This window comes from Ananas comosus, linkage group 20, assembly GCF_001540865.1.
Source record: "Ananas comosus cultivar F153 linkage group 20, ASM154086v1, whole genome shotgun sequence".
In the NCBI taxonomy this organism is placed as follows: Eukaryota; Viridiplantae; Streptophyta; class Magnoliopsida; order Poales; family Bromeliaceae; genus Ananas; species Ananas comosus.
The window spans coordinates 10,638,608-10,662,169 of record NC_033640.1 but is presented as its reverse complement, the minus strand read 5'-3'; the positions used below and the strand labels follow the sequence as shown (position 1 = coordinate 10,662,169).

At 41.4% G+C, this 23,562-nt stretch overlaps 4 protein-coding genes across 10 annotated transcripts; 2 read left to right on the top strand and 2 right to left on the bottom strand.

Annotated features, from left to right (window-relative positions):
• On the bottom strand, positions 2,320-6,854 carry LOC109725402 (protein EMSY-LIKE 3-like). 3 transcript variants are annotated; one of them, XM_020254574.1, is made up of 10 exons: positions 6,575-6,854; positions 5,457-5,662; positions 5,246-5,355; positions 4,974-5,127; positions 4,712-4,882; positions 4,547-4,615; positions 3,416-3,562; positions 3,264-3,332; positions 3,130-3,184; positions 2,320-2,685 (listed from the first exon to the last, which is right to left on the bottom strand). In XM_020254574.1, the coding sequence occupies exons 1-10, from the start codon at positions 6,603-6,605 to the stop codon at positions 2,597-2,599; spliced, it is 1,101 nt and encodes a 366-aa protein (XP_020110163.1). In that variant the 5' UTR covers positions 6,606-6,854; the 3' UTR covers positions 2,320-2,596. The 3 variants fall into 3 exon arrangements, with proteins under 3 accessions (XP_020110163.1, XP_020110162.1, XP_020110161.1); XM_020254573.1 differs by having other exon boundaries at positions 2,320-2,682; positions 4,712-4,891; positions 6,575-6,853; XM_020254572.1 differs by having other exon boundaries at positions 4,712-4,891; positions 6,575-6,851.
• On the bottom strand, positions 7,411-12,582 carry LOC109725401 (probable serine/threonine-protein kinase DDB_G0276461). 5 transcript variants are annotated; one of them, XM_020254571.1, is made up of 8 exons: positions 12,356-12,582; positions 11,432-12,004; positions 10,617-10,782; positions 10,461-10,511; positions 10,048-10,230; positions 9,803-9,914; positions 8,652-9,388; positions 7,411-8,168 (listed from the first exon to the last, which is right to left on the bottom strand). In XM_020254571.1, exons 2-8 carry the CDS (start codon positions 11,893-11,895, stop codon positions 7,866-7,868), a joined length of 2,016 nt encoding a protein of 671 aa, XP_020110160.1. In that variant the 5' UTR covers positions 11,896-12,004; positions 12,356-12,582; the 3' UTR covers positions 7,411-7,865. The 5 variants fall into 5 exon arrangements, with proteins under 5 accessions (XP_020110160.1, XP_020110157.1, XP_020110156.1 ...); XM_020254568.1 differs by having other exon boundaries at positions 7,411-8,177; positions 12,296-12,581; XM_020254567.1 differs by having other exon boundaries at positions 7,411-8,177; positions 12,356-12,581.
• LOC109725522 (G-type lectin S-receptor-like serine/threonine-protein kinase LECRK1) lies at positions 15,862-18,631 on the top strand. Its single transcript, XM_020254735.1, has one exon. The coding sequence runs from the start codon at positions 15,967-15,969 to the stop codon at positions 18,376-18,378; it is 2,412 nt and encodes an 803-aa protein (XP_020110324.1). The 5' UTR covers positions 15,862-15,966; the 3' UTR covers positions 18,379-18,631.
• On the top strand, positions 20,186-22,853 carry LOC109725523 (G-type lectin S-receptor-like serine/threonine-protein kinase LECRK3). Its single transcript, XM_020254736.1, has one exon. It carries the CDS (start codon positions 20,205-20,207, stop codon positions 22,605-22,607), a length of 2,403 nt encoding a protein of 800 aa, XP_020110325.1. The 5' UTR covers positions 20,186-20,204; the 3' UTR covers positions 22,608-22,853.

The window sequence follows — 23,562 nt, the reverse complement described above, 5'->3', positions numbered from 1 at the left end:
CTCTCTCTCTCTCTCTCTCTCTCTCTCTCTCTGAGCTATTTGTATGGTTAATATTTTGGAATGTTGTTCTTGTAATTAACAACCTAAAACAAGTAGTAAATTCAACAGTATTTCAAGCACTACCTATAGACTCCTATAAATGAAAGTCTAACTTACTGTGTGCCAAAATTAGAAATGTGAATTCCTTAATTATATACTTCTAGTTATTTATTTTTATGAGTCTATGATATTTTCTTACTACATAGTGATGTTGTTCTTAACCATGAACTTAATCCAACTGTTTCCCCAGTGTGATGTACGTTGAAGAAGAAGAAGAAGAAGAAGAAGAAGAAAAAAATGAAATAAAGCTTAATTATGTTTGTAATAAACTTTCATCCCAAATTTTATTAGTAGCAAGAGATCGATACATATATTGATCTCCATTTGGGACACAGCTAGCATGCATAGGCTAGAATTGTTTATTCAAGCCACGGTCGAGTTCGAGCCTACACTTTCTTCTTCGTGCTCGACGCCGCGGTCATCATCATCATCCTCATCTGAACTTGACACTGTGAAAACAAAGTTCACGTCGAGAGCCGCATTCTCCCCCGCCCTCTCGCTGAAGTTGGAGGTCCTCATCAGAATATCAGGGGCCTCAATGTTGGTGGTGGTGCATTTTGAAGGACAATGGTTGAAGTGATCCCTTCGGACCGTTTTGTTCATCTCATCAACAACTAGCACAACCGTGCCGCAGCGGCAGTCGATAGGTTCCGCAGGCTCGTAAGCATACGAATATTTCTTCTGCCACTCCACCCATTTATTGTACTCCTTCCTTATTCTCATGCTGCATAAATATGTGGGAGGACAAGGAGAGGAGAGGAGAAGGGAAAGAAGTAAGAGAAAGTTAGCCTCATATAAAGAAGGAGAGAGGGAGAGGGATGAGTACATGCATTTACATATATATATTAATGAAGAGGAGTAGTAGTGGCTCTTGGAGAGAGATGCTGGGGAAAAGAGGTAGAGGAGGGGGTGCATGCTTTATAACGTACGTGCTTCATGTTGCAGGTGTCCCCAAGGTGGCAAGGGCAATGTGTGCGTTTGTGTGTTTGTGTGTGTGTGATGCAAATAATCCACTTTTCTCTTTTTAATCTTTTCTCACAGAAAACAGAAAAAAAAAGAAAAAAAAAGAAAAAAAAGAGGGCAATTAAAAAGGGCGTAAAAGTGGCTAGAAACATATAATCTTCACCATAAACTTATTTTAATTTCCTCGCATGTCCAAATGAAAATGGGGTACTAATTAAGGAGCCCTGAATAAAGAAAGAGCAAATTAAGAGCAGAATTTGGAAGTAGCATATTGATCTATATTTAGTTAGTGTTAGTATATATATATATATATATATATATATATATATATATATATGTTTCAAATCCCCCTTATAAAAGGTTATGTACATGATGCCAATTAATGGGTTTATTGAACCAACATTGCTATGGATATATACCCTAAGATTAATTAAAATTGGCACACTTACGGATTGCTCATGATAATGCTTATTTATCGATATATATGTTATACTTGTTGACTGACTTGTAGTACGTTACAGATTACTCTGTCGGTAGTAATTAATAAAATAAAATGAATCCACAAAGGGTGCTAATTATTAACCGAAAAGCATTTGTTTTGGTTAACAAGTGAATGCAACTTCCGCTGTTGCTAACGTCACTGTAGCTAGCGGTTATCTAAAAACAAAAGACTTTTAATTTGACTAGCTGTATGCGCAGTGACATGTTGCATGAGTTTGTTACAAAGAGTTACAAAAGTGTTCATGAGTTAAAGCACGTACATATTGCTTGTTCTTACTCACCTGCTCCTCTCTCGTGACCTGCGTGTGCATTATACTTGCTGTGGAGATGAAACTAAATTAATAGGGACGCTGAAGATGCCCATGCAATCACATTTGGAACTAAAAATTTGAATCTCTTGAAGCTATAGGAATTTCCTCTTTCTCTCCCGATAATTAATCTTATTTTAGGAATAACTCTTAATTCATACCCAGTTCGACCCAGTTTCTTTTACCACGAAGTGAATAAATATGAGAAACACTATTTCGTTGGTAATTACGAATAATATATATATATATATATATATATATATATATATATATATATATATATATGTGAATATTTCGCAAGCAAAACAAACAAACAAACAAACAAACTACTAAGTGTCTGCAAACACTATAATTACAGAATTTTGATTGCAATAGTTATTCAACCATTTGACAGCATATATATTGCGTGAGCGAGAAACATCTATCTGTACCCGTTATGCACAAAAAATTACCAAAAGAAAGCCAACCACTATAGAAATCTCAATGCTGTGCGAAACATTGGAACAGATGCAATAAGGATTTAATTGGCTTTCGAATTAAAATCTTGTTTACGTCTCGATTATTCATTTCAAAATAACAAGTCACAGAGAATCAATTCAATGCCGAACAAATTAAAAAGATCTACCCATAGCACCCGATCCACCATCTGTCGCACCGCCGCCATCCTCTTTGATGCCCACCGGTTTGGGCACGAGTAGATAAAATCAGCCTTCCTGTGTTAATCATCACTGCTGGTCACAAGCAATGCCGTTCTCTATCAATTGAACGTCGTCAGAACATTCCTGACCTTCGCCGACCATATCTTCATAGTCTTCTGGTTCAACAACAGGTTGGTTAATATACACTAAAGAAAGATTGAAGTTACATGCTTAACAATTTGATGTGAAATGCAACTCGACAAAACATTTTCTTTGAGGTCCGGAAAAAGACCCTTTTTTTCGTTTTAAGAGTTAAAGAAAAAGAGTTAAAGAAAGAGTTAAAGAAAAAGAGACCGTCATCCAATCGAACAGTCACTGAAACCAAATCTAAAGTTATAAGGATCTAAGCACTGAAATGGGTAAAGTTATCTGTAATGTGCTTAGAAAATAAATCACACCTGGAATGAAAAGTACCAAATAAATTATACCTAGAATGGAAGTTACCAACTAAATTATACCCAGAATGAAAAGTAAAATGCTGGCGAACGAGTCGAATAAAATTAAAAAAAAACCAAAAAGGTCAGAAAAAAAAAAGGCAAATGAATGTTCACCAATCTCACCATCATATTTCTCAGCAAGTCTTGCAAGTGCTTCCATTAAAGACTGCTCATGATCCTGTATCAGGAATGGACTCGGTATTCAGAAAAAGTGCAAATACATCAAAGTGATTATGAGATGAGAATTCAAATCTTACTTTCAGCAGTTTCTTTGCCTTTTGTATCTCATAAAGATCTAAATGGCTTTTTGCGAAAACCCTCTCAACCTGATAGGGAAGACAAAATGACAAAATTGAATTAAAAAAAGTCCCTTGTGGTTCAAAATATGCCTTAGTTTAGTAACACTTGCCTCCTTTATTACACTTTCCGTATAAGGTACCTCAATACTGTCACAACCATTCTTCTCAGTGCCATTTTGTGATGGAACATAATCTTTGTTTGACTGGTTTCTGAAGAGACCTCTTTCGCCTTCCCACCTGATATCTTCAGGTGGTATCTGCCAGCGAACAAAGTTTTCAGTATAAAATAACTAAACAGTTGAAATTAACAAAAAAAAAAAACATATGAAGTTAACCCATTCAAGCAGTACGTTTGCTATAATTTCTACACCACCAAAATGATGAAACTCATACAGCAACTTGTCATATTATATCAACCCTGATTTTAGGCATGTCCTGACTAGCTTTGACCTTTATCATACATCACTGTCAACTTTCCGTGCAAGAATTCCAACTTTAGTCTGTTATTCATCCAGAACTGAGCCAGAGATTCATGCCCCATAGGAAGGTGGTGGAGGTCAGCCCAAAATCCAAAACCCAAGTAGATTTCATGATGAAACCTGATTCAGTTAAAGCTCCACTGGTCCTTCCAAAATCTCAAATCATCTTTCCTCGACATTTATTGACAATTGCGCCTCTCCCTCCAAGCACTTTTCCCTCCTCTCACTTCCAATTTTTCTCTAGCAGTTGCATCTTTGGTCTCTCTTCATAAGCATCTAACAATATTTTAATGCTCCTAAGTTGGTGTCCAAAATTTTTGAATTGCTGTTTTGCATGATTTGGATGCGGCCAACCAACATAAGCTACAAAATTCACTCTATTTAAATTCTGATATTCAAACAGAACATGCGCAGCTCTAAATATTAGATAAGCTTCTATTGTCCGCACGACTAAAAGTAATTAAGAAGAAAAAAAATTGATGTACTTTTGAGAACTTATTTCACATGTCACAAAAGTACAAAACCATATTTATTCTCTGAAAAGACTTCAAATGAGAGAATAAGTAGAAAAAGGAGAAGAAAATAGATCTTTAGTAAAGAGTTACGAAGTCACTGTTCTCTCATTGTTAACGTACTGTAGACAAACACAATGAAAAGATACGTGAGACAGGGAACAGAGCATTTGTTTATGCAGGCTACACTTGCCAACAATCAAAAAGAAAGAACAAGCAAACTGAAAGAGATTGACAAAAAGTAATTTACCTCTTTAAGATCGACCCATTCCCATGTCTCTTTTTCTGTACTGATGTCATAAACAAGAGCATGTAAGCCCTGGAAAATATTTCAGATACATCTGGTGAGGTTAGCTATATGACACACTGAGGTACAACAGTGGTACAACAGTCTACACTAAAGATTCACACAAACCTCACAAGTATTATAGTCGGTAATAACAGCTTCATAAAAATTATCATCCTCAGGCCATCTTGTCATAACTTTGCGTCCTATCAATGCATTGAGAGCCTCATTAGGCTGAGCTATTGCAAGAGCCCCAGAAGAGCTCCTGTTACGAATTTGGCTAAAAGGCATAGGAGTGCGCTGCAAGGACTTGATGGAAGTTTGAAATTATCAGAAGAAAGAAAATTATTACAGAAGAGGAAAAGAACAAACTCACACTGTTGCTACTTACTGTTTTTGGCCTCGTGCCCTTTGTCTCTGCTGATGTCGAATTGGATGTCTTTTGCCTCTTGAAAGAAGCTGAAACGACATGACTGGGTTCAGAATCATAAATAACCTGAGTGCCATGATGCAAACCAGAGAGGCCATTTGCCCGTCCACACTCCCTACAAAAGTGAATGTAAAATTTCTGTTCGTAAACAGACCTGAAAAAGAATTCAAATTCACCCAATTTGTTGTGATATCTATGATTTGAAAGATGACATCTCCTCGTGTCTGCAATACCTTATTCTCAAAATTAGATCATCTGCATTGGCTTTGCTAAGCATCTCTCTGTGCTCCTGATCAGATACTCGCAACTCTTTCCTGAGCTCAGTAATTAGACTTTCCTTCTCCTGGTGAAAGATGTCTCTCGTGTTATTCGCAGCAACAAGGGTAAGGAAGAGTCCTACTGATTAACTGCGATGCGGATTTAACAATGCAATAGAGGGGATACCCAGGAAATGGCATCGGATTGGGCTTTAAATGCCCGAAGAACAGAGCTATACGCTTTTAGCTCAAGCTGATGTATTTCACTCTCCATTTCGTTCACTGGTGCCCTCAAGTCCCAAATTGCCCCTGAAACGGCTCGCCCATTCCCAGTTAGACGCGCTCTTTTTGTACCACCATTCACATGTGATGGGGGGAGATCATCATCGGTACCTGAAGTTTGGTTACAAATGAAACAATTTACAAACGTGAAGATGAGTAAGCACGTTGTCTCACCGGCACGTGCAGACGCTCAGCGTGCACACAAATACACACGCATGCACGTGAATCTGCAGTGAATAGAAGGACAGGATCAACACAATATAATGTGGGTTGTGCTACCAATTGCCGCTGGCAAAAACAATCACTACAGTCGGAATGAAATTCTGTGATCTTCTTCTAGAAGCAGCATATACCATCAATTGACCGAAACAAACTGCATAACAGTTCACCACACATAAATTTGATTTCTTTCATAAGATTGGATCCCAGCTCATGTTTTGCGACAAGTTGCGGACAGTGTTTCATTTTTAAAAAACCAAGTACGTAAACCGAAACTTGTTCAAAATTCACTTCAACCATGCACCACCACCACCTCCACCAAAAAAAAAAAAGAAAAGAGAAAAACTCAAAATCAGCTTCAAAATACATATCAGAAGAAAAAAGTTGCGACAAACCCACTGCTCTGCTCGTTCTCTCTACTCTGCTTCAATCATTCTTCATTCAGGCCATAGCACTTCAGAACACTAGTTCAGTGAAAACATGGAGTAAAGTAGAAAATTACACTATACTCAAAATGTCCCCTGATGCCGAAAGAGAGAGATTAACAATGCTCAAACTAGAAAAATCCAAAATTTGCTCGCAAGCAAGAAATAATGAAGCTCATAAACTCAAAAGCGACGACACCATTACTCTGCGCCTTGTAGATCAAAAAAGGCAATGTCTTTTCTAGACATAATCACCCGCTAGCTCTGGTCAAGATTCAAACCCGAAAACATGTACTTAAATCGCAACAACACAGCAACATAAACCCTGACAATTCGACAACATCCAAAAAGCACAAAAAAACACACTAATGAGACTCACCGCTGCTGTCGACGGGGCCGAATCGCTCCATTACCGTGTCCTTCGAAGAGGGATTCGATGCATTCAACTTCACTTTGGAAGAAGATGAAAAGTTAGGGTTTTGGGGATTCGCTTCGATCGAGCTCGTTGCTCGGAGTCGAAGCGAGGAGGGACGCGGGGGGCGGGGAGAGGTGAGCGGACTCCTGAAAGGCTTTTATAGGCGAAATTTTTCCCAAGTGAATAAACTTTTCAATCCCGTTACGATTCGGGAAAAAGCCGTGAAGGATCAGAAGAGGAGCAGGAGCGGCGTATAATTATATAGACGTATTCGCACGTGACAAACATCAATCAAGTCACGTGTCGGGAATGGTCAACGAGCTACGCACGCTTTTTGTGGTGGAAATAATGTGATAGGGTTGTACATCTTACGGCCCGGCCCACTAAACGGATCTCCCCCACCTGGTTAGTGGGCCGGCCCATGAAATTTTCTTTTTCTTTTTCTTTTCTTTTTTTTTGTTTTAAATGTCCTTTCATAAAGCACGTATTGAGTCGGTGTTAATGCTCCGTAGTTCATAGCAGTAAGCAAATTTTATGTTATGACTGCATTGGATGTGGACACGATATTCTGCTTTGCAGTTCGTAATGGCCATTTGATATCATACCGCAAAGCAGAGAGAGATCGGTTTTGACACCTAAAATTGTACTTGAAAAGTTAACGCAACTGCATTAGTATGTTCACAATTAAGCATACTTATATGCGAACAAAAGCAATAGATGGAGGAATGCGAGAGGCGGGGCGGCGCATACAAGCTTGCTCATTGATGTGCTTATTAGAACTATCCATGCAGTAACAAGTGTTAACGATAAATAAGAAGGTAAAACTCCAATGAAGAGAGAGAATACACAGAAGAAAACTGAACAATTGGTATGTAGGGAGAGGAGCAAAGTTTAACCCACCTAGTATTCATTCACCCCCAAACAAATTACTATGACTTGTGGAACCTTTGTAGAGTAGAAAATAGATGGCAGGATAAATTTCCTGATCTTACTTGAATAAATAGCCCATTGATTGAGAAAGGGCTTACCCTGTATCTTTTTTTTTTCTTTCGTTTTTGTTTTGACTAAAGTTTGTGTATAACAGTCTACTCTTATGTTACTAATGTGATCAATTGCACATGCCTTCATCAATATGCAGAAAATGGCAGCAAAAAGAACAAGCCAAGACCCCACCAATCAAGAGCTGCTGTGGTTCAGTCATTACTGCCGTCCTCCAAACACACCTACAGTACAAGCTTTTGTCTCGGCAGAAACTCTAGAAGCCAGTCCATCCTGATGGCTGTTCCACCTTCCTCGCGACACCACTGCCAAATCTCTGGGAAGAACTTCCATGAGTCTTACTAGCGGATATATGTGCAACGCTTGGTGTCGGCGTCGCTCTAAAATTTTCAAGACCGAAGCCCCACACATCATTCGAGGGCGCTGCAGTTGTTTGCTTTGTTGAATTCTGCTGGCCATTGATGGATGCAGTCTGAGCTTTTTCATTGCTGAAAGCCTGCCACCTTTCAGGCTCAGTCCCAAAGCTACATGATGGAGAGCCACCGGCAAATATCCCATGCTGGAGTTCCTAGAATATTAGTATTGTTAATTTAGGCTTAAACATTTAGAGTCATGCGACTAAGGCCAGTAAGTTAGTTTGACACTACTAGCCTATCAAGCTTTGGGCCTGTGCGTTCGGACAGTGGCGTGTATTTCTATTTGACGAAGTGCTGTTTGAGTAATACTTCTAGGAGAAGCACTAAAGTTTTTTTTGTTATGCACCTCCCAATTCTCTCTACAAAAAAAGAAACAGAAACTCTATTTGGAGCTTTTGCTTCAGAACTCAGAGGCTCATTTCAGATTCCGACACAACATCCCCAATGCTCTACTCAGATTGTTGTAGCTGAAAGCAAAAGGACTAGGCCAAGGAGGCACTTGCTATAATAAATATAATTTACTTGCGGAAATTAGTAGATGAGACGACACAAAAGCATCATTGAAGAGCCAGAAAGCTTGTATAACTGATAAACATTGATAAAAAAAGATGTACAAGGGATTTTACCTGAGAGTTTCCTGGTGAGCTATCCCTCTTTGAACCATCTTTGTTCGGCGGTGATGGGGTTGCTGCAATTGCATGCTTCAGCTCCTGAATCTCCTGTCTCTGGGAGCGGCAGATGGCAGACAGCTTCTCATATTTGGATGTTATTTCAGCCTTTTCCAAGTTAGCTTTCTTTAGCTGCTCCTTTAAGTTGTCCAACTCTAATTCAAGCTCTTTAATCCTTGACACATTGCCATTATTGCTATCGAACTCGCCAACAAAGTTATTGGATGCCTCGTTCTTAAAGGTTGGTTTGCTCTCAGGATGAGATAATTTTGTTTTGTGTGAACCGTGCTGCAAATCGGGGAAAAATCTTATTTCAAAGTCTTCACTAGCACCATCATTGGACCTAAAGTTGGTCCGCACACTTTTTCCAACAGACTGTCCAGATCGAACAGGCCTTTCTGCTGGAGGGCTGGATCTAGTGTCTAGTATATTCTGATTTTGGTTGAATGATGGTTTTATTGGCTCTTCATCAAATAAGGGGGGTTTATTAGTTTCAGCGGCTTGCGAATCTTGTGCATGCTGTGTGGACCAAAATACCCCTAGTGGAGCTTCGGCTGCTTTCGACATACCAGGAGAGGATCTAGAGTGCTGTGTAGCCTTCTCAGTAGAAGGTGAGATGTTTCTCACCTGTTCTCTTGATGAAGGTGGTGGAGGAGGGCTCCTTCTAGGCATCAAAGGAGTCCTTTTGGGACCTACTGCAAAAACAGTTATCTGATTCCATAATCATGAAACTTTAAAGCTGATGTCGAAGATTCGTACACAACTTAAGAGGAAGGCCCAGAGGATCGATAAGAAAATATTAAATTTGTCTTTAGTTAAAGCTGCCAGCTGTTCCAAAAAGCCGGTTATTTCTTATACAATCAAGAGCTTGTCATTGTGACTAACTCATCAGTACACAGTACATTTAATGCATGCGTCAAGCTAATATATGTATGTGTAGAGCATAAATATTGGGTTCGAACATTTGTTGGAAATTGGCATGGAGAGCTAAAATTGGTGAAATCGTGATAGATTCAAAATCTTAGAATTGCATATCCATTAATTGAGACAATTAACTTCCATTTGCAAAAAACTAGAAGCGACTTAGACAGTGTTGGAGCAATTTTCACCTTCATCAGGCAAATTCAAAGCAGGAGGATGGAGACCAGTATTGGATGGAGCTCCGTCAGGTAGGTCTTTCTGTAACTCCATAGGTAGTTCTCCGTTAACACGGAACCAAACCTGTCATTTAGTACAAGAAGTTTGTTATAAAAGGACATATCGCTCATTTCGACCTTCTCATCCTAACACAGTCAACAACTCTATCCTAACCTACTTTCTTGGAGATGAATGGCCTATCAAGCAAAGCACTTACCTGAGTGATGTCCGGTCTGTTATTCGGAGAACCTTCAAGCATGTCCCTGATCAGTTGCACAATCGAAGTACTGTATTTGGGCAACTCTGGTATCTTATAGTTTCCATTCAGAATTTGAAGCTTTGATTCACCATCAAATGCAGATTTCAGGTAGCAGAGTCTGTAAAGAAGGCATCCAAGAGCCTGCCAGATGTAAATACAGTAATTGATAGCTAATTCTTAGTTGGCATATTGACGGTCACTAAAATCAATAATAACTCTTCATATGTGAAAAAGTAGCATCAGAACTACTATCTGTAAAAGAATTATTTAAGAACAATTTTATAGCAACAAAATCCAAAGCTCAAAAAAATTGCACTGAGCATACGATAACATAAGGTACAAAACAAAATTTTCCAGGTTTAATTACTCACCCAAATGTCCACTTTTTCACTTATAACTTCCTTCCTGTAAAGATCCCACATCTGCATTAAAAACCAAAATACGGATTAAGTTGTCTTCCACTTTAAAGAAATCATCACAGTTACTGACTTGCAAAATGCAAAAGGAAAGCACTTATTCAGTTAAACCTCAGGGGCTCTATATGCAGGGGTTGTATGCTTTCTAATATTATCTTCTTCAACTCCCATCTCTTCTGGCCTGTCAAAGCACTTGTGGTTGGTCGTTGTGCTTCCAAAATCACACAGTTTCCAAGCTCCATCAGATCCAAGCAAAACATTTTCAACTTTCAAATCTCTGCAGTTAAATAAAGAGTCCATATGATAAGATAATCAGGCCTTTCAGATATCTTAACATACTGATCTTCTGGTTGGCCCATATTTAACAACAGCTACTTTACTAGATAAGCGGAAGCCAAGCACTTAGCAACAAAGAGGTATAAAGATTTTCGCTCAAGTGGGAAGCAAAAATTACCTCCTGGACCCTCAAAAGCAGTTGCCAGATAATGGAAAGTTTGTTCAATTGTCAAATATTGCTAAAGCAAACAACAATGTTTGAAACCTCCAGCTAAGCCCAAAAGGCCAACAAGCTACTTAGAATTGTAGAACATTAAGCATAAAAATACTTTTAAAAATGGCTCATTGCTTCATCTAATGCTACACAGGAAAGATCAGAAAGAGAACCGAATAAATAAAACAGTCACTTGAGAAAACAAAGAATCACGTCTCATTGATCAATTGACCCAGGATAATAACTACTCCACCATGGATTGTTCTAACGACTGTTACTAGTCTACCAGAACTAAATGAGCATTTAATCTCGTGGTATTACAGCAAAATAAAGAATGTAAATCCCAGAAAGCAGCTGAATAACTTTCCCTTGGAATTACTTGAACAACAAAATTTGCAGAAAAGAGGTCAGCATAGAAGGTCCACAATCCACATACCTGTGGGCAATGGGTGGTGACTGGCCATGCATTGCAAACACCGCATTGCAAATATCCCTAAAAATCAAAAGTATCTGTTTCTCCTCAAAGTACCCTGTGCCTCTGCTGTCCAACACGCTAACCAACGATTTTTCACAGAACTCCATCACAAGCAAAGCTTCTTTTGTCCTACCCATATCCAATATGGTATGAGCAACAGGTGTGACAACATTAGGGTGCCCTTTAAGCAGCTTCATCACTTGGATCTCCTTCATTACAAGATCGAGCGTTTCTCTATCATTGCAAATCATGTGCTTCAGAGCATATTGTTTCGACGGATGCATCACATCATGCGCAATGTATACGCAGGAAAATCCCCCTTCTGCTATAGCATTTCGGACAGTGATCTTCACATTTCCGACATCGACTGTTCGGCCTTCCAAGCCAGAGGGTTCTTTCCCAGAGAATGGTTTGAACCTCCACATAGCGAAAATGAGCAACCGGAAGAAGTCCTACTATTTCCAGACACAGATAATCTACAACTTCCCTACTAACACACAGTTCAGCAACGATATCATCCAAAATTCTTACTATCTGTAATAAGAAGAGTTTGATAATCAGGAAAATGTAAACTTTAGACTAAGTAACTCCAGAAAAGGAGCTTAAAAACACTTCTCAATGAACAATACTTCAATCAATCCCAACATTGGAATCTAACAGTCAATGTTCCAGTAACTGAAGATTCAGACTAGATCTAGGGCACGAGAGAGATGAATATTGATGAAACATATGCTATTTAGCTACACCTAAGCCATAATTCTTCCTATAGTAAGACACAACTCAAGGAGTACTCAATCTTTAAGAGCAACATAGCAATCCATCTACCTCAACAACCGCAAATTAGATCCAAAAATAGATAAATCAGCAGCAAATGAATGATACTACCGATCCAAAGAGCAAATCGAGACGAGAGAGGAAGAATCCACACACAGCAATACGAATTAGATCCAGCAACTCCAACGGCGAAGCGATTCGAGATCGGAGGCTTCGCGGATCCGATTCTTCGTAGATCGGAGATTAGGGTTCCATTCGATCCACCCCTCGTAGAGATAGGAGAGAGAGAGAGATGCGTCTCTCTCACCTGAGCTTCGATGCTTCGCGTCGGTGAGTGGGGCGACTGCCTATAGGCGAGAGCTCGTCCAAGGAGAGACACGTGGCACCATCAGGAGACGTGATGGTATGTCTTTTTGGGTGTATGTACGGTATCAGCCGTCCGATCCGTGGATCGAAGTTGTGAACTACCGACGCAACCGGTGAGCCTTTTTCACCGCGTGAGGATTACACACTACCGAAATTTCGGCCGCGACAATGTGGAGTGGGTGTGAATGTGTGATTGATGAACCACCCTTTTTTTCTCAGACTCGGCTCGCTTTTTTCTTTTTTTTTTCTTTTTTTTTTAGAGAAATAGGTAGCACGCTGCCGGCTTCGTTTATTTCATTTAGAAATAAACTTAACTATAAATGTGAATCAACTAGAATTCAAACTTGAGTTTCGGATACCTACCACCAAGCCCTTTGCCACTTGTTCTAGGGACGGTCAGTACTTTTCACTCAATCTTAAACTCGATATATTTAGTTTGAAATTAAATAAAATAAATTTGAATATGAATTTTGACTTGAAATTATTCGAATCGACTCAAAATTTTGTATATATATACATATACAGAAATCAAATCTGGATTCAAAAAATAAATGGACAATAGCAACTTATAATGGAACAAAAAAAGATGTTGATGTTGGGTAAGAAATTAAATTTTTGAAAGACTCTTGGGAAATGAAAGAAGATAAACTTTACAACCTGAATATGTTCATCATCTTTAAAACTACCGCAACCAGCATGCATTACTTCTGCTTCTATCATAAGCTCATGTTCAGTGTCTTATAATTAAAGCATTTGATCTATTTAATATTCTAAGTTTCTCCTCTAGCTAGCTAGTTTGACCTTTCAAAAGAAATATAACAGCATTTGATCCTACAAATAGTAGGGTCAAAATTAAGTTATCCCTGAAAGGATCAGCACAACAAAATCCTTCTAGTTATGTGCCCCAAAACAATCGCTAGCTTTATTAATCTTTTCATGGTTCGAAATGGTAAGCTTTTTACATTTGCACTAGTATAACGAAGATGATTTTTGGAGAAGAACTATACAACCAGAAGAACCCCATACTCCAAGAAACACAGCAGTTTTCACTTAAAACACCTCCTTCCCTGCAGAAGAAATTAAGTTGTTTAGTATCTCATAACATTCTTGCTCACAGGCACAGCAGAGATCACCGGCGCAACATGAAAGTTAACAACAAAAATAGTTTATTAGTAGGTTGCTAGCGGATCATTTGGAAGGCCAGAAACAATACAATCTTTAGAAAGATCGAAACGGACCCGGTGCAAGTAGTTCACAAGCTCAAACAGTTTTTTTTTTTTTTTGAGAAAATAGGTAGCAAGCTACCTGCTTCATTCATTAAGGAAAATGAATTTAGCGTACAAAATGAAGGCAGCTAAGGCCTCCTAAGCGGGAGAGGAACCTAGAAAGAAAACGAACAAAACAAAGGACAGAGAAGAAGAAAAAACAAAAAACCACCCCAGCGGATAGTACAGAAGAGTGACCCAAAAAAGGCAAGGTAGAAAGCGAGTATTCCTGAAGTCGATATCTCGGCGGATTGCGCGTTCACAGGTCAAGCGCTTCAGTCCAGTCTTTCCTCAACGAATCGACCCGTTCCGCAACTCGGTCAGCGTTCGTAGCCACATCCCGGAATATAAAATTGTTGCGCTCTGTCCAGACGACCCACCAGATCGCCGCCAGACGTATGAGGCTTATCATTCTTGGCCGGGCATTGGGGAGATTAGCTGTCCGCGACCATAGGCTCCTGACATCGCAAATGTCAGGCTCCCAAGTAATCGAACTCCCCGCCAACAGAAGGAGGTATCTGACGAAGACACATTCCCGAAAAAGATGGTCACAGTCCTCCAATGCGACTGCACAGAAAATGCAGTACGGATTCACCGGGCAACCTCGGCGTATCAATCTATCGGCCGTAAGTAGTCTCTTACGAAGTAGAATCCAGATGAATACTTTTATTTTGGTCGGGATTTTTAAATTCCAGATATGTACGCAACTTGGGTCTCGTAGGCCTGCGTCGGTGATGAAATCGTACATAGATTTAACTGTAAACTTTCGGTCGTTGTTCCATCGCCACTCCACGATATCCGTACTGTTCGTAAGAGAAAAGTTTCACAAGCTCAAACAGTTGATAAAGGATTGGGATCACCTCCTCTCTACAAAGCAACGCATGTAGTAGTAGCAGTGGTTTTTCTTCTTTCTTTTTTTTCGAGGCTCTGATTGCCTCACCTCTGTAGCTTAGTTCATCAATTCAATGAATATAGCGGATAGTGTGCTACTTTTCTCCTAAAAAAAAAAAAAACAACAAAAACATAGATAACTATACCCTTACATGACTAATGCGGAAATCAAACTTAAGTTCTCTTCTTTTCTTTGGAAAAAAAAATTCACAAAAAAGAGACTTATCATGACAAACTCCAACATACACTAAAAGTCAATCTAATTGACTGACCGTGCCTAAAACAAGTGGCAAAAAGCTTGGAGGTTGATACCCGATATCCAAGTTCGAATCTTAGTTGATTCACATTTCCAGCTAAACTTATTTTTGTAAATGAAATAAACGAAACGGGTAGCATGCTACCTATCTCTCTCTCTCTCAAAAAAAAAAAGGTCAATCTAATAGAATAGTATTCGCAATTAGCAGATTTCAGTGAAATGATTACTACTATATATATATATATATATATATAGAGAGAGAGAGAGAGAGAGAGAGAGAGAGAGAAAAAGAAGTAGCACGCTACCCGCTTCATTCATTAGACTGATAGATTAAGCTACAAGTGTGGGGCATCCAGGCCCAAAGAGAAAAGAAAGCCAAAAAAAAAAGAAAAGAAAAAAAAGATTACTACTATTATTTCTTTGAGAAGCTCAAACCAATCAGAATTCCAAGCTAAAAAAGGGCCAAGAGTTCGTGAAAACCAAGGCATTTAAAATCAAAACTCTACGTTCTGGTTCAAAGTCCAAATCAAAGAGATAATTAAGTTCCAGTAGAAACAAAAAAGAACAAGGTAAATAAAAAAAAAAAAAAAAAATTTTAAAAAAAACCTCGTTTTCTTTTCCCATCTAGTATAAAAGTCTCAACATTTTTCCACATTAACTGTACCGGGACAACCCGCTTTCTATGCAATTGTTCAACCGCGCTACCCATCAACCAACCAACCTTCCACATGCCCCCTTAATCACGAAAAATACACTTACAATTTATATATATATTCCATGTCAACTAGTCTTTGTCCAGGTCGTCGCACGCAACAAGGCTGATGCTGTCTGCATCTCTTAGCCACGACTATGCTACACGCATTTGATGGTCAACAATGTAATGTTTTTAATTCTAATAATAATAATAATAATACTGCGCCCAATCCATCTCCGGAGAGGAAACAATGGCGATCTCATCTTCCGTTTTGCTCTCCCTCTTCATTCTTCTGCCGCCTATCATACCTAATTCGCTTGCTCAATCCAACAGTAATATAAGCCTGGGCTCCTGCCTCACCCCCATCGGCGACAACACCACCTGGCGCTCCCCCTCCGGGGACTTTGCCTTCGGCTTCCGCCCCCTCGACACCGACCCCAACCTCTTCCTCCTCGCCATCTGGTTCGACAAGATACCCAACAAGACCACCGTTTGGTACCTCGGAGGCGGCACCCAGCCGGTGCAATCTGGAGACAAATTGCAGCTCGTCTCCAACGGGTACCTCTCCCTCGAGGACCAAACTGGTCAACAGATATGGACCAGCGGAACAGGCAGCACCGCCGACTACGCCGCCATGCTCGACACGGGCAACTTTGTGCTCGCCAGCTCTGACGGATCAATCTCATGGCAGAGTTTTGACAATCCGTCTGACACCATATTGCCTTCCCAAGTGCTCAGCCAGGGTAGCATGCTCCGAGCCCGGCTAATGGACACCGATTATATGCCCGGGAGGTTTATTCTCAGCGTCCAACAGGATGGAAATCTTGTGTTCTATCCAATCGTGCAGCCCTCCGGATTCTCGTACGATCCATACTGGGCAAGCCACACCGTCGGCATCGGAACGAAGTTGGTCTACAATGAGACGGGCAGCATCTACCTGGCTCTCGCGAACGGCAACGACTTCCCAGTCGTCTCTGCGGGGAGCTACTCGCTGTCTATGTTCTACCAAAGAGCGACGCTTGATCCCGATGGGGTCCTCCGGCAATATGTGTATCCAAAGAACAGCACGAACGGAGGGTGGTCGGCGGTGGACCTCCAACCTCTGGACATCTGTCAGGCGATGTTCACGGAAACTGGGAGTGGCGTCTGCGGGTTCAACAGCTACTGCAAGTTAAACGGAAACCAGAGCGTGGATTGTGAGTGCCCGCCTCACTATTCCTACCTGGATCCGAGCCGAAAATATAGAGGTTGTAAGCCTAATTTCGCGGTGCACAATTGCCATGCAGAGGGAACAGAGGTGGATCAAGGATTGTTCGACACGGTTGAGCTAAAAAATGTAGATTGGCCTTTGGCAGATTATGAGCATTACCAACCCCTCAATAATGAACTTTGCAGGAATAATTGCTTGAGCGATTGCTTCTGCGCTGTTGTGGTGTATAATGATCAGGACTGCTGGAAGAAGAAGCTCCCTCTGTCCAACGGAAGGGTCGGCAGTTACGTCCAAAGAACACTTCTAGTCAAAATACCGAAAGGGAACTATTCGCAGATACAACCTGCTACTCTTATGCCCGCGAATAAGAAGAACGATAAGAGGACTTTGATCTTGGTGGGTTCTGTGCTTCTAGGGAGCTCTGCATTTTTTAACCTTCTTCTCATCGCGGCAATCATTTTCATCACCTTTTACGGCTTCCGCATTCGAAGAAATGCGAAGCTAGGTCCCGACCTGAGCACGGTCGGGCTAAGTCTCCGCTGCTTTACCTACAGAGAGCTCGAGAAGGCAACAAACGGGTTCAGAGAGGAGGTCGGCAGCGGCGCCTCCGGTGTGGTGTACAAGGGATACTTGCAGGACAAATACGACACCTGTATCGCAGTCAAGAAAATTGGCAAGGCCTTGCCTGAGACAGAAAAGGAGTTTGCAGTTGAAATGCAGGCGATCGGGAAGACCCACCACAAGAACCTTGTCCGACTGCTCGGCTACTGCAATGAAGGAAAAGAGCGGCTTCTAGTCTACGAGTTCATGAGCAACAGATCATTAACCCAATTCCTTTTCAATGGTCCAAGGCCGGATTGGAACCGTCGAGTCCAGATCGCACTTGGGGTCGCAAGGGGCCTGCTATACTTGCATGAAGAGTGCAGCACTCGGATCATCCACTGCGACATAAAGCCTCAAAACATACTACTCGACGAAAATTTCGTCGCAAAGATCTCGGACTTCGGCTTGGCAAAGCTTCTTAAGACGGACCAAACTCAGACGAACACCGGCATCAGAGGGACGCGAGGGTATGTTGCGCCCGAGTGGTTCAGGAACGTGAGAATCACATCCAAGGTGGACGTCTACAGTTTTGGGGTCATTTTACTGGAGATCATATGCTGCAGAAGGAACGTGGAAGCGGAGATTGGCGACGAGGAGCAGGTAATACTGACGTATTGGGTGAATGACTGCTACAGAGAAGGGAGGGTGGACTTGGCGGTGGATGGCGACGAAGAAGCCACGGCCGACATGAAGAGGGTGGAGCAGTTCGTAATGGTGGCTTTGTGGTGCGTACAAGAAGAGCCGTCGTTGAGGCCTACCATGCGAAAGGTGACGCAGATGCTCGAAGGAGCCGTGGATGTTCCCATGCCCCCTGAGCCTTCATTAACTTCTGGCACCAGCTGTAGATAATTTAGAGCTGCTTCTGCCCTGAGAATGTCTTAGAATAAAAGCTAGTTGTAATCACGAGGGCTTCAATCTTAAGAATTGAAATGTACGTTCAAGTCTTAATCAAATGCAGAGTACATCAGGCTAACTAAGCCTCTTGAATGTAATGAAAGCTAGTACTCTCTTGTATCTTTTCCACCGTCCGTAAATTTGCTCACTAGATCTTATTTTTGTTCCCTTGCAAGCAACATGCAAAATACATTGTTAATTAAGCCTAGACACCTGCTAGTATAAGTAACTTGAATCGAATGAAATTGAGCGGCCGTACCGATCGTGACGCCAATATAGCAGAGATCCACTTCATCAGAAGTTAAACCAGTGACCCGATCAGATCCTTTCAGATATCCTTGATCACAGCTGAATGGCTTGAAAGAGAGGAAAATTATCAGAAGAAAAGAAAGAATGCACATCTTCGCCAAGAAACAAGCTACATCTCCATTAAAGTTTCAAGAACAAACATGGAATTGTAGTCATCCAGTCATAGCACAGATGATTCCATGGTTTGACTTATATTTTTTTTAAAAAAAAGAAAAAAGAATCATCTCTTTTCCTAAGTGGTTATTAACTAGACATTTGGAATATAAAAAGCCTAGCCGAAAGAATTTTTATTTCAGAGTCTGAGATAAGCTTGTGGATCCAAAATGCAAAGCAAAAAATATCTAATTGTAAATTTACAATAGAAAGCTGTTGAGAAAATTTTAATAAACCTTTTTTTTTTGAAAAAAGGATAATATGCTACCCGCTTCATTTATTGTTTTTAGAAATAAACTTAGTTAAAAATATGAATCAAATAAAATTTAAACTTGAAACCTCGGGTAGCAACCACCAAATCTTTTACCACTTACGTTAGAGACAGTCGATAAAAATTTTAATAAATTAAGAACAAAAAAAAGGGGGCAATTACAATGCACAAAGCATGTTGTGGATGGACTACTTGCAACCTCAACAGTTCACAACTCCATCGGCATATCAATTTATTATAATTTTACTCAAACCAAGCTAAATATCACTTGTTTCACTAATCTTATTGTTATTTCAAATGGCAAGCAGTATATATATATTCAAAAGTATTATGAAGATGATTGTTTGGCATGTAGAACTACACAACCAAAAGAAGCCAAAGCTCCAGAGAAAACAGGAAAAAATCACAAAATTTTAACTAAAAATACCTCCTCCACTACAGTAGAAAGTTGTTTAGTATCTCATTACATTCTTGCTCACAGGTGCGGTAGAGATCAGTGGCATTATGAAAAAGTTCTTCTTTTCTTTTGAGAGAAAGAGAAAGATAGCATGTTACCCGCTTCGTTTATTTATTTTTAAAATAAACTTAATTAAAGATGTGAATCAACTAGGATTCGAAATTGAAATCTCAGAGACCAACTATCAAATTTTTTATCTTTTAAGTTAGGAATGGTCATTGGCACAATGAAAAAGTTAACAACAAAGATGACATAATAAAAGATAAAAATCTGTACCATACTATATGACGAATGTAATCGCCCCCCCCCCCCAAAAAAAATCCTTTTCTACTTATTAACTGTTGTGCGTTGTCAGTTGTCACTCGCTTTCCATGGAACTGTTCAACCACGCAACCCATCCAATAACCACAGCCTTCCGCATGTCCACATAATCACGAAAATACAAATGTGTATTCCAAGTCAACCCTTAGTCCAGGTCGTCGCGGTCGCAACCAGAGTGATGTCCCCCCTTTGTCACTTTGTCACCACCAATAATTCTAGTTCTAATAATAATAATATTATTGCACCCAATCCATCCCTGGAGAGGAAACAATGGCAATCTCATCTCCCCTTTTGCTCTCCCTCTTCGTCCTTGTGCTTCCTATCGTACCTAATTCGCTTGCTCAATCCAACAGTAATATAACCCTGGGCTCCACCCTCACCCCGGTCGGTGGCACCACCTCCTGGCCCTCCCCCTCCGGGGACTTCGCCTTCGGCTTCCGCCCCCTCGACACCGACCCCAACCTCTTCCTCCTCGCCATCTGGTTCGACAAGATACCCAACAAGACCACTGTTTGGTACCCCGGCGGCACCCAGCCAGTACAGCCGGTACAGTCCGGATCCAAACTGCAGTTCACTTCCGACGGGTACCTCTCCCTCGTGGACCAAGCTGGTCAAGAGGTATGGACCGGCGGAACGAGTAGCACCGTCACCTACGCCGCCATGCTCGACACAGGCAACTTCGTGCTCGCCAACTCTGACGGGTCTTTCTCATGGCGGAGTTTTGACCATCCCTCTGACACCGTGTTGCCTTCCCAAGTACTCGGCCTGGGTAGCGTGCTCCAAGCCCGGCTAATGGATACCAACTATTCGGCCGGGAGGTTTATTCTCAACGTCCAACAGGATGGAAATCTCGTGTTCTACCCCGTCGTGCAGCCCTCGGGATACTCGTACGATCCATACTGGGCAAGCAGCACCGTTGGGAACGGAACGCAGTTGGTCTACAACGAGACGGGCAGCATCTACCTGGCTCTCGCGAACGGCAAAAACTTCCAAGTTGTCTCCGCGGGGAGCAAGCCGATGTCTATGTTCTACCAAAGAGCAACACTTGATCCGGACGGGGTCCTCCGGCAATATGTGTATCCAAAGAACGGCACAAACAGAGGGTGGTCGGTGGTGGACCTCCAACCTCCGGACATCTGTCAGGCGATGTTCACGAAAACTGGGAGTGGCGTCTGCGGGTTCAACAGCTTCTGCAAGTTAAACGGGAATCAGAGCGTGGATTGCGAGTGCCCGCCTCACTATTCCTTCCTGGATCCGAGCCGAAAATATAAAGGTTGTATGCCCAATTTCCCGGTGCAGAATTGTTATGCAGAGGGGACAGAGGCGGATCAGGGATTGTTCGACATGGTTGAGCTGAAAAATGTAGATTGGCCTTTGGCAGATTATGAGCATTACCAACCCCTCAGTAATGACCTCTGTCGGAACAATTGCTTGAGCGATTGCTTTTGCGCTGTTGTGGTGTATAATGATCAGGACTGCTGGAAGAAGAAGCTCCCCATGTCCAATGGAAAGGTCGGCAATTACGTCCAAAGAACACTTCTAATCAAAGTACCCAAAGGGAACACTTCACAGATACAACCAACAATGAGCAAAAAGAATGATAAAAAGACTTGGATCTTGGTGGGTTCTGTGCTTTTAGGGAGCTCTGCATTTGTAAACCTTCTTCTCATCTCCATAATCATTTTCATCTCCTTCTACCCCTCCCACATGCGAAGGAATGAGAAGCCAGGTCCTGACCCGAGCACGATTGGGCTTGGTCTCCGCTGCTTTACCTACGGAGAGCTCGAGAAAGCGACAAACGGGTTCAGTGAGGAGGTCGGCAGCGGGGCCTCCGGTGTGGTATACAAAGGATACTTGCATGGCGAAGGCGACACTTGTATCGCAGTCAAGAAAATTGACAAGGTCTTACGTGAGACCGAAAAGGAGTTCGCCGTTGAAATGCAGACGATCGGGAAGACCCACCACAAGAACCTCGTCCGACTGCTCGGGTATTGCAATGAAGGAAAAGAGCGGCTTCTAGTCTACGAGTTCATGAGCAACAGATCATTGACGGAATTCCTTTTCAAAGGTCCGAGGCCTGATTGGAACCGTCGAGTCCAGATAGCACTAGGGGTCGCAAGGGGCCTGCTCTACTTGCATGAAGAGTGCAGCACTCAGATCATCCACTGTGATATAAAGCCTCAAAACATACTCCTTGACGGAAACTTTGTCGCGAAGATCTCGGACTTCGGCCTGGCAAAGCTTCTTAAGACGGACCAAACTCAGACGAACACCGGCATCAGAGGGACTCGAGGGTACGTTGCGCCCGAGTGGTTCAGGAACTTGGGAATCACATCCAAGGTGGACGTCTACAGTTTTGGGGTCATTTTACTGGAAATCATATGTTGCAGAAGGAACGTGGAAGCAGAGATTGAAGATGAGGAGAAGGCAATACTGACATACTGGGTGAACGACTGCTACAGAGAAGGGAAGGTGGAATTGGTGGTGGATGGCGACGAAGAAGCCATGGCCGACATGAAGAGGGTGGAGAAGTTCGTAACGGTGGCCTTGTGGTGCGTACAAGAGGAGCCATCGTTGAGGCCTACAATGCTAAAGGTAACGCAGATGCTCGATGGAGCCACTGACGTTCCCATGCTCCCTGAACCTTCCTACAATTTCAATTTAGTCCGGTAACTAAGCACAAGCTGTAGATATTTGGTGCTACTTCTGCTATCGCCTGAAATGTCTCAGAGTTAGAGCTAACTATAATCATGAGGGCTTCAATATTAAGACATGAATGGTACGATCAAGTCTTGAATAAATGCAAAGTAGGTCGGGTTAATTAAGCATCCTTTAGCTGCTTCTGATCTAGAATGTAATGAAAGCTAGTACTATGTTGTGTTTTTTTCCAATATCAGTAAATTTGCTTGTTAGATCTTATTTCTGTTCCCTTGTAAGCAATAAGCAAACTAAATTGTTAAGCCTAGAACCCTGCTAGCATCAGTAAATTGAATCGAACGAACTTGATAACCTCAACCGACACGTTTAAATCCAAATTATAACTACTAACATTCCAGTTACAGCATAGATTCATGCACTTCTCCAGCATCTTCAGATATTACTAATAATATGACAAGAGCACATGAAATTGAGTTGGCGATAGTTAAGAGCTAGAATGTTGCAAGGAAAAATAATACTGCATATGCCGTCAGAAAATTATTTTAAAGAAACAATAAGCTGACACAAATAGAGCAGCCATACCAACGGCGACGCGATGAAGCAGAGATCAACTTCATCAGAAGTTAAACCAGCAACCGAATCAGACCCTTCTAGAAATCCTAAACCGGCCGGTAAGCTTTAATCTCATTTCAGCATCTCAAAAGAAGAGATGCAATCATCAAAATTGGCTAGAGCAAACTCGACAGTATACGCAGCTCGGAAATAGCACCTAGGCCTGACTGCTGAAAATGAAAACTAGAACACACCCACCATTCTGAATTCTGAACACTGCCCGCAATTTCGACTGCTCCAATTCGATATCCTTTCAGGTTATCGCGTGATCTTGCACCTTTTTAAGAAAGATAAAAATGCTCATAACTTAAAAATCCTGTACAGCAACTTCAAACTGGATCTTGCATGGGACCTACCT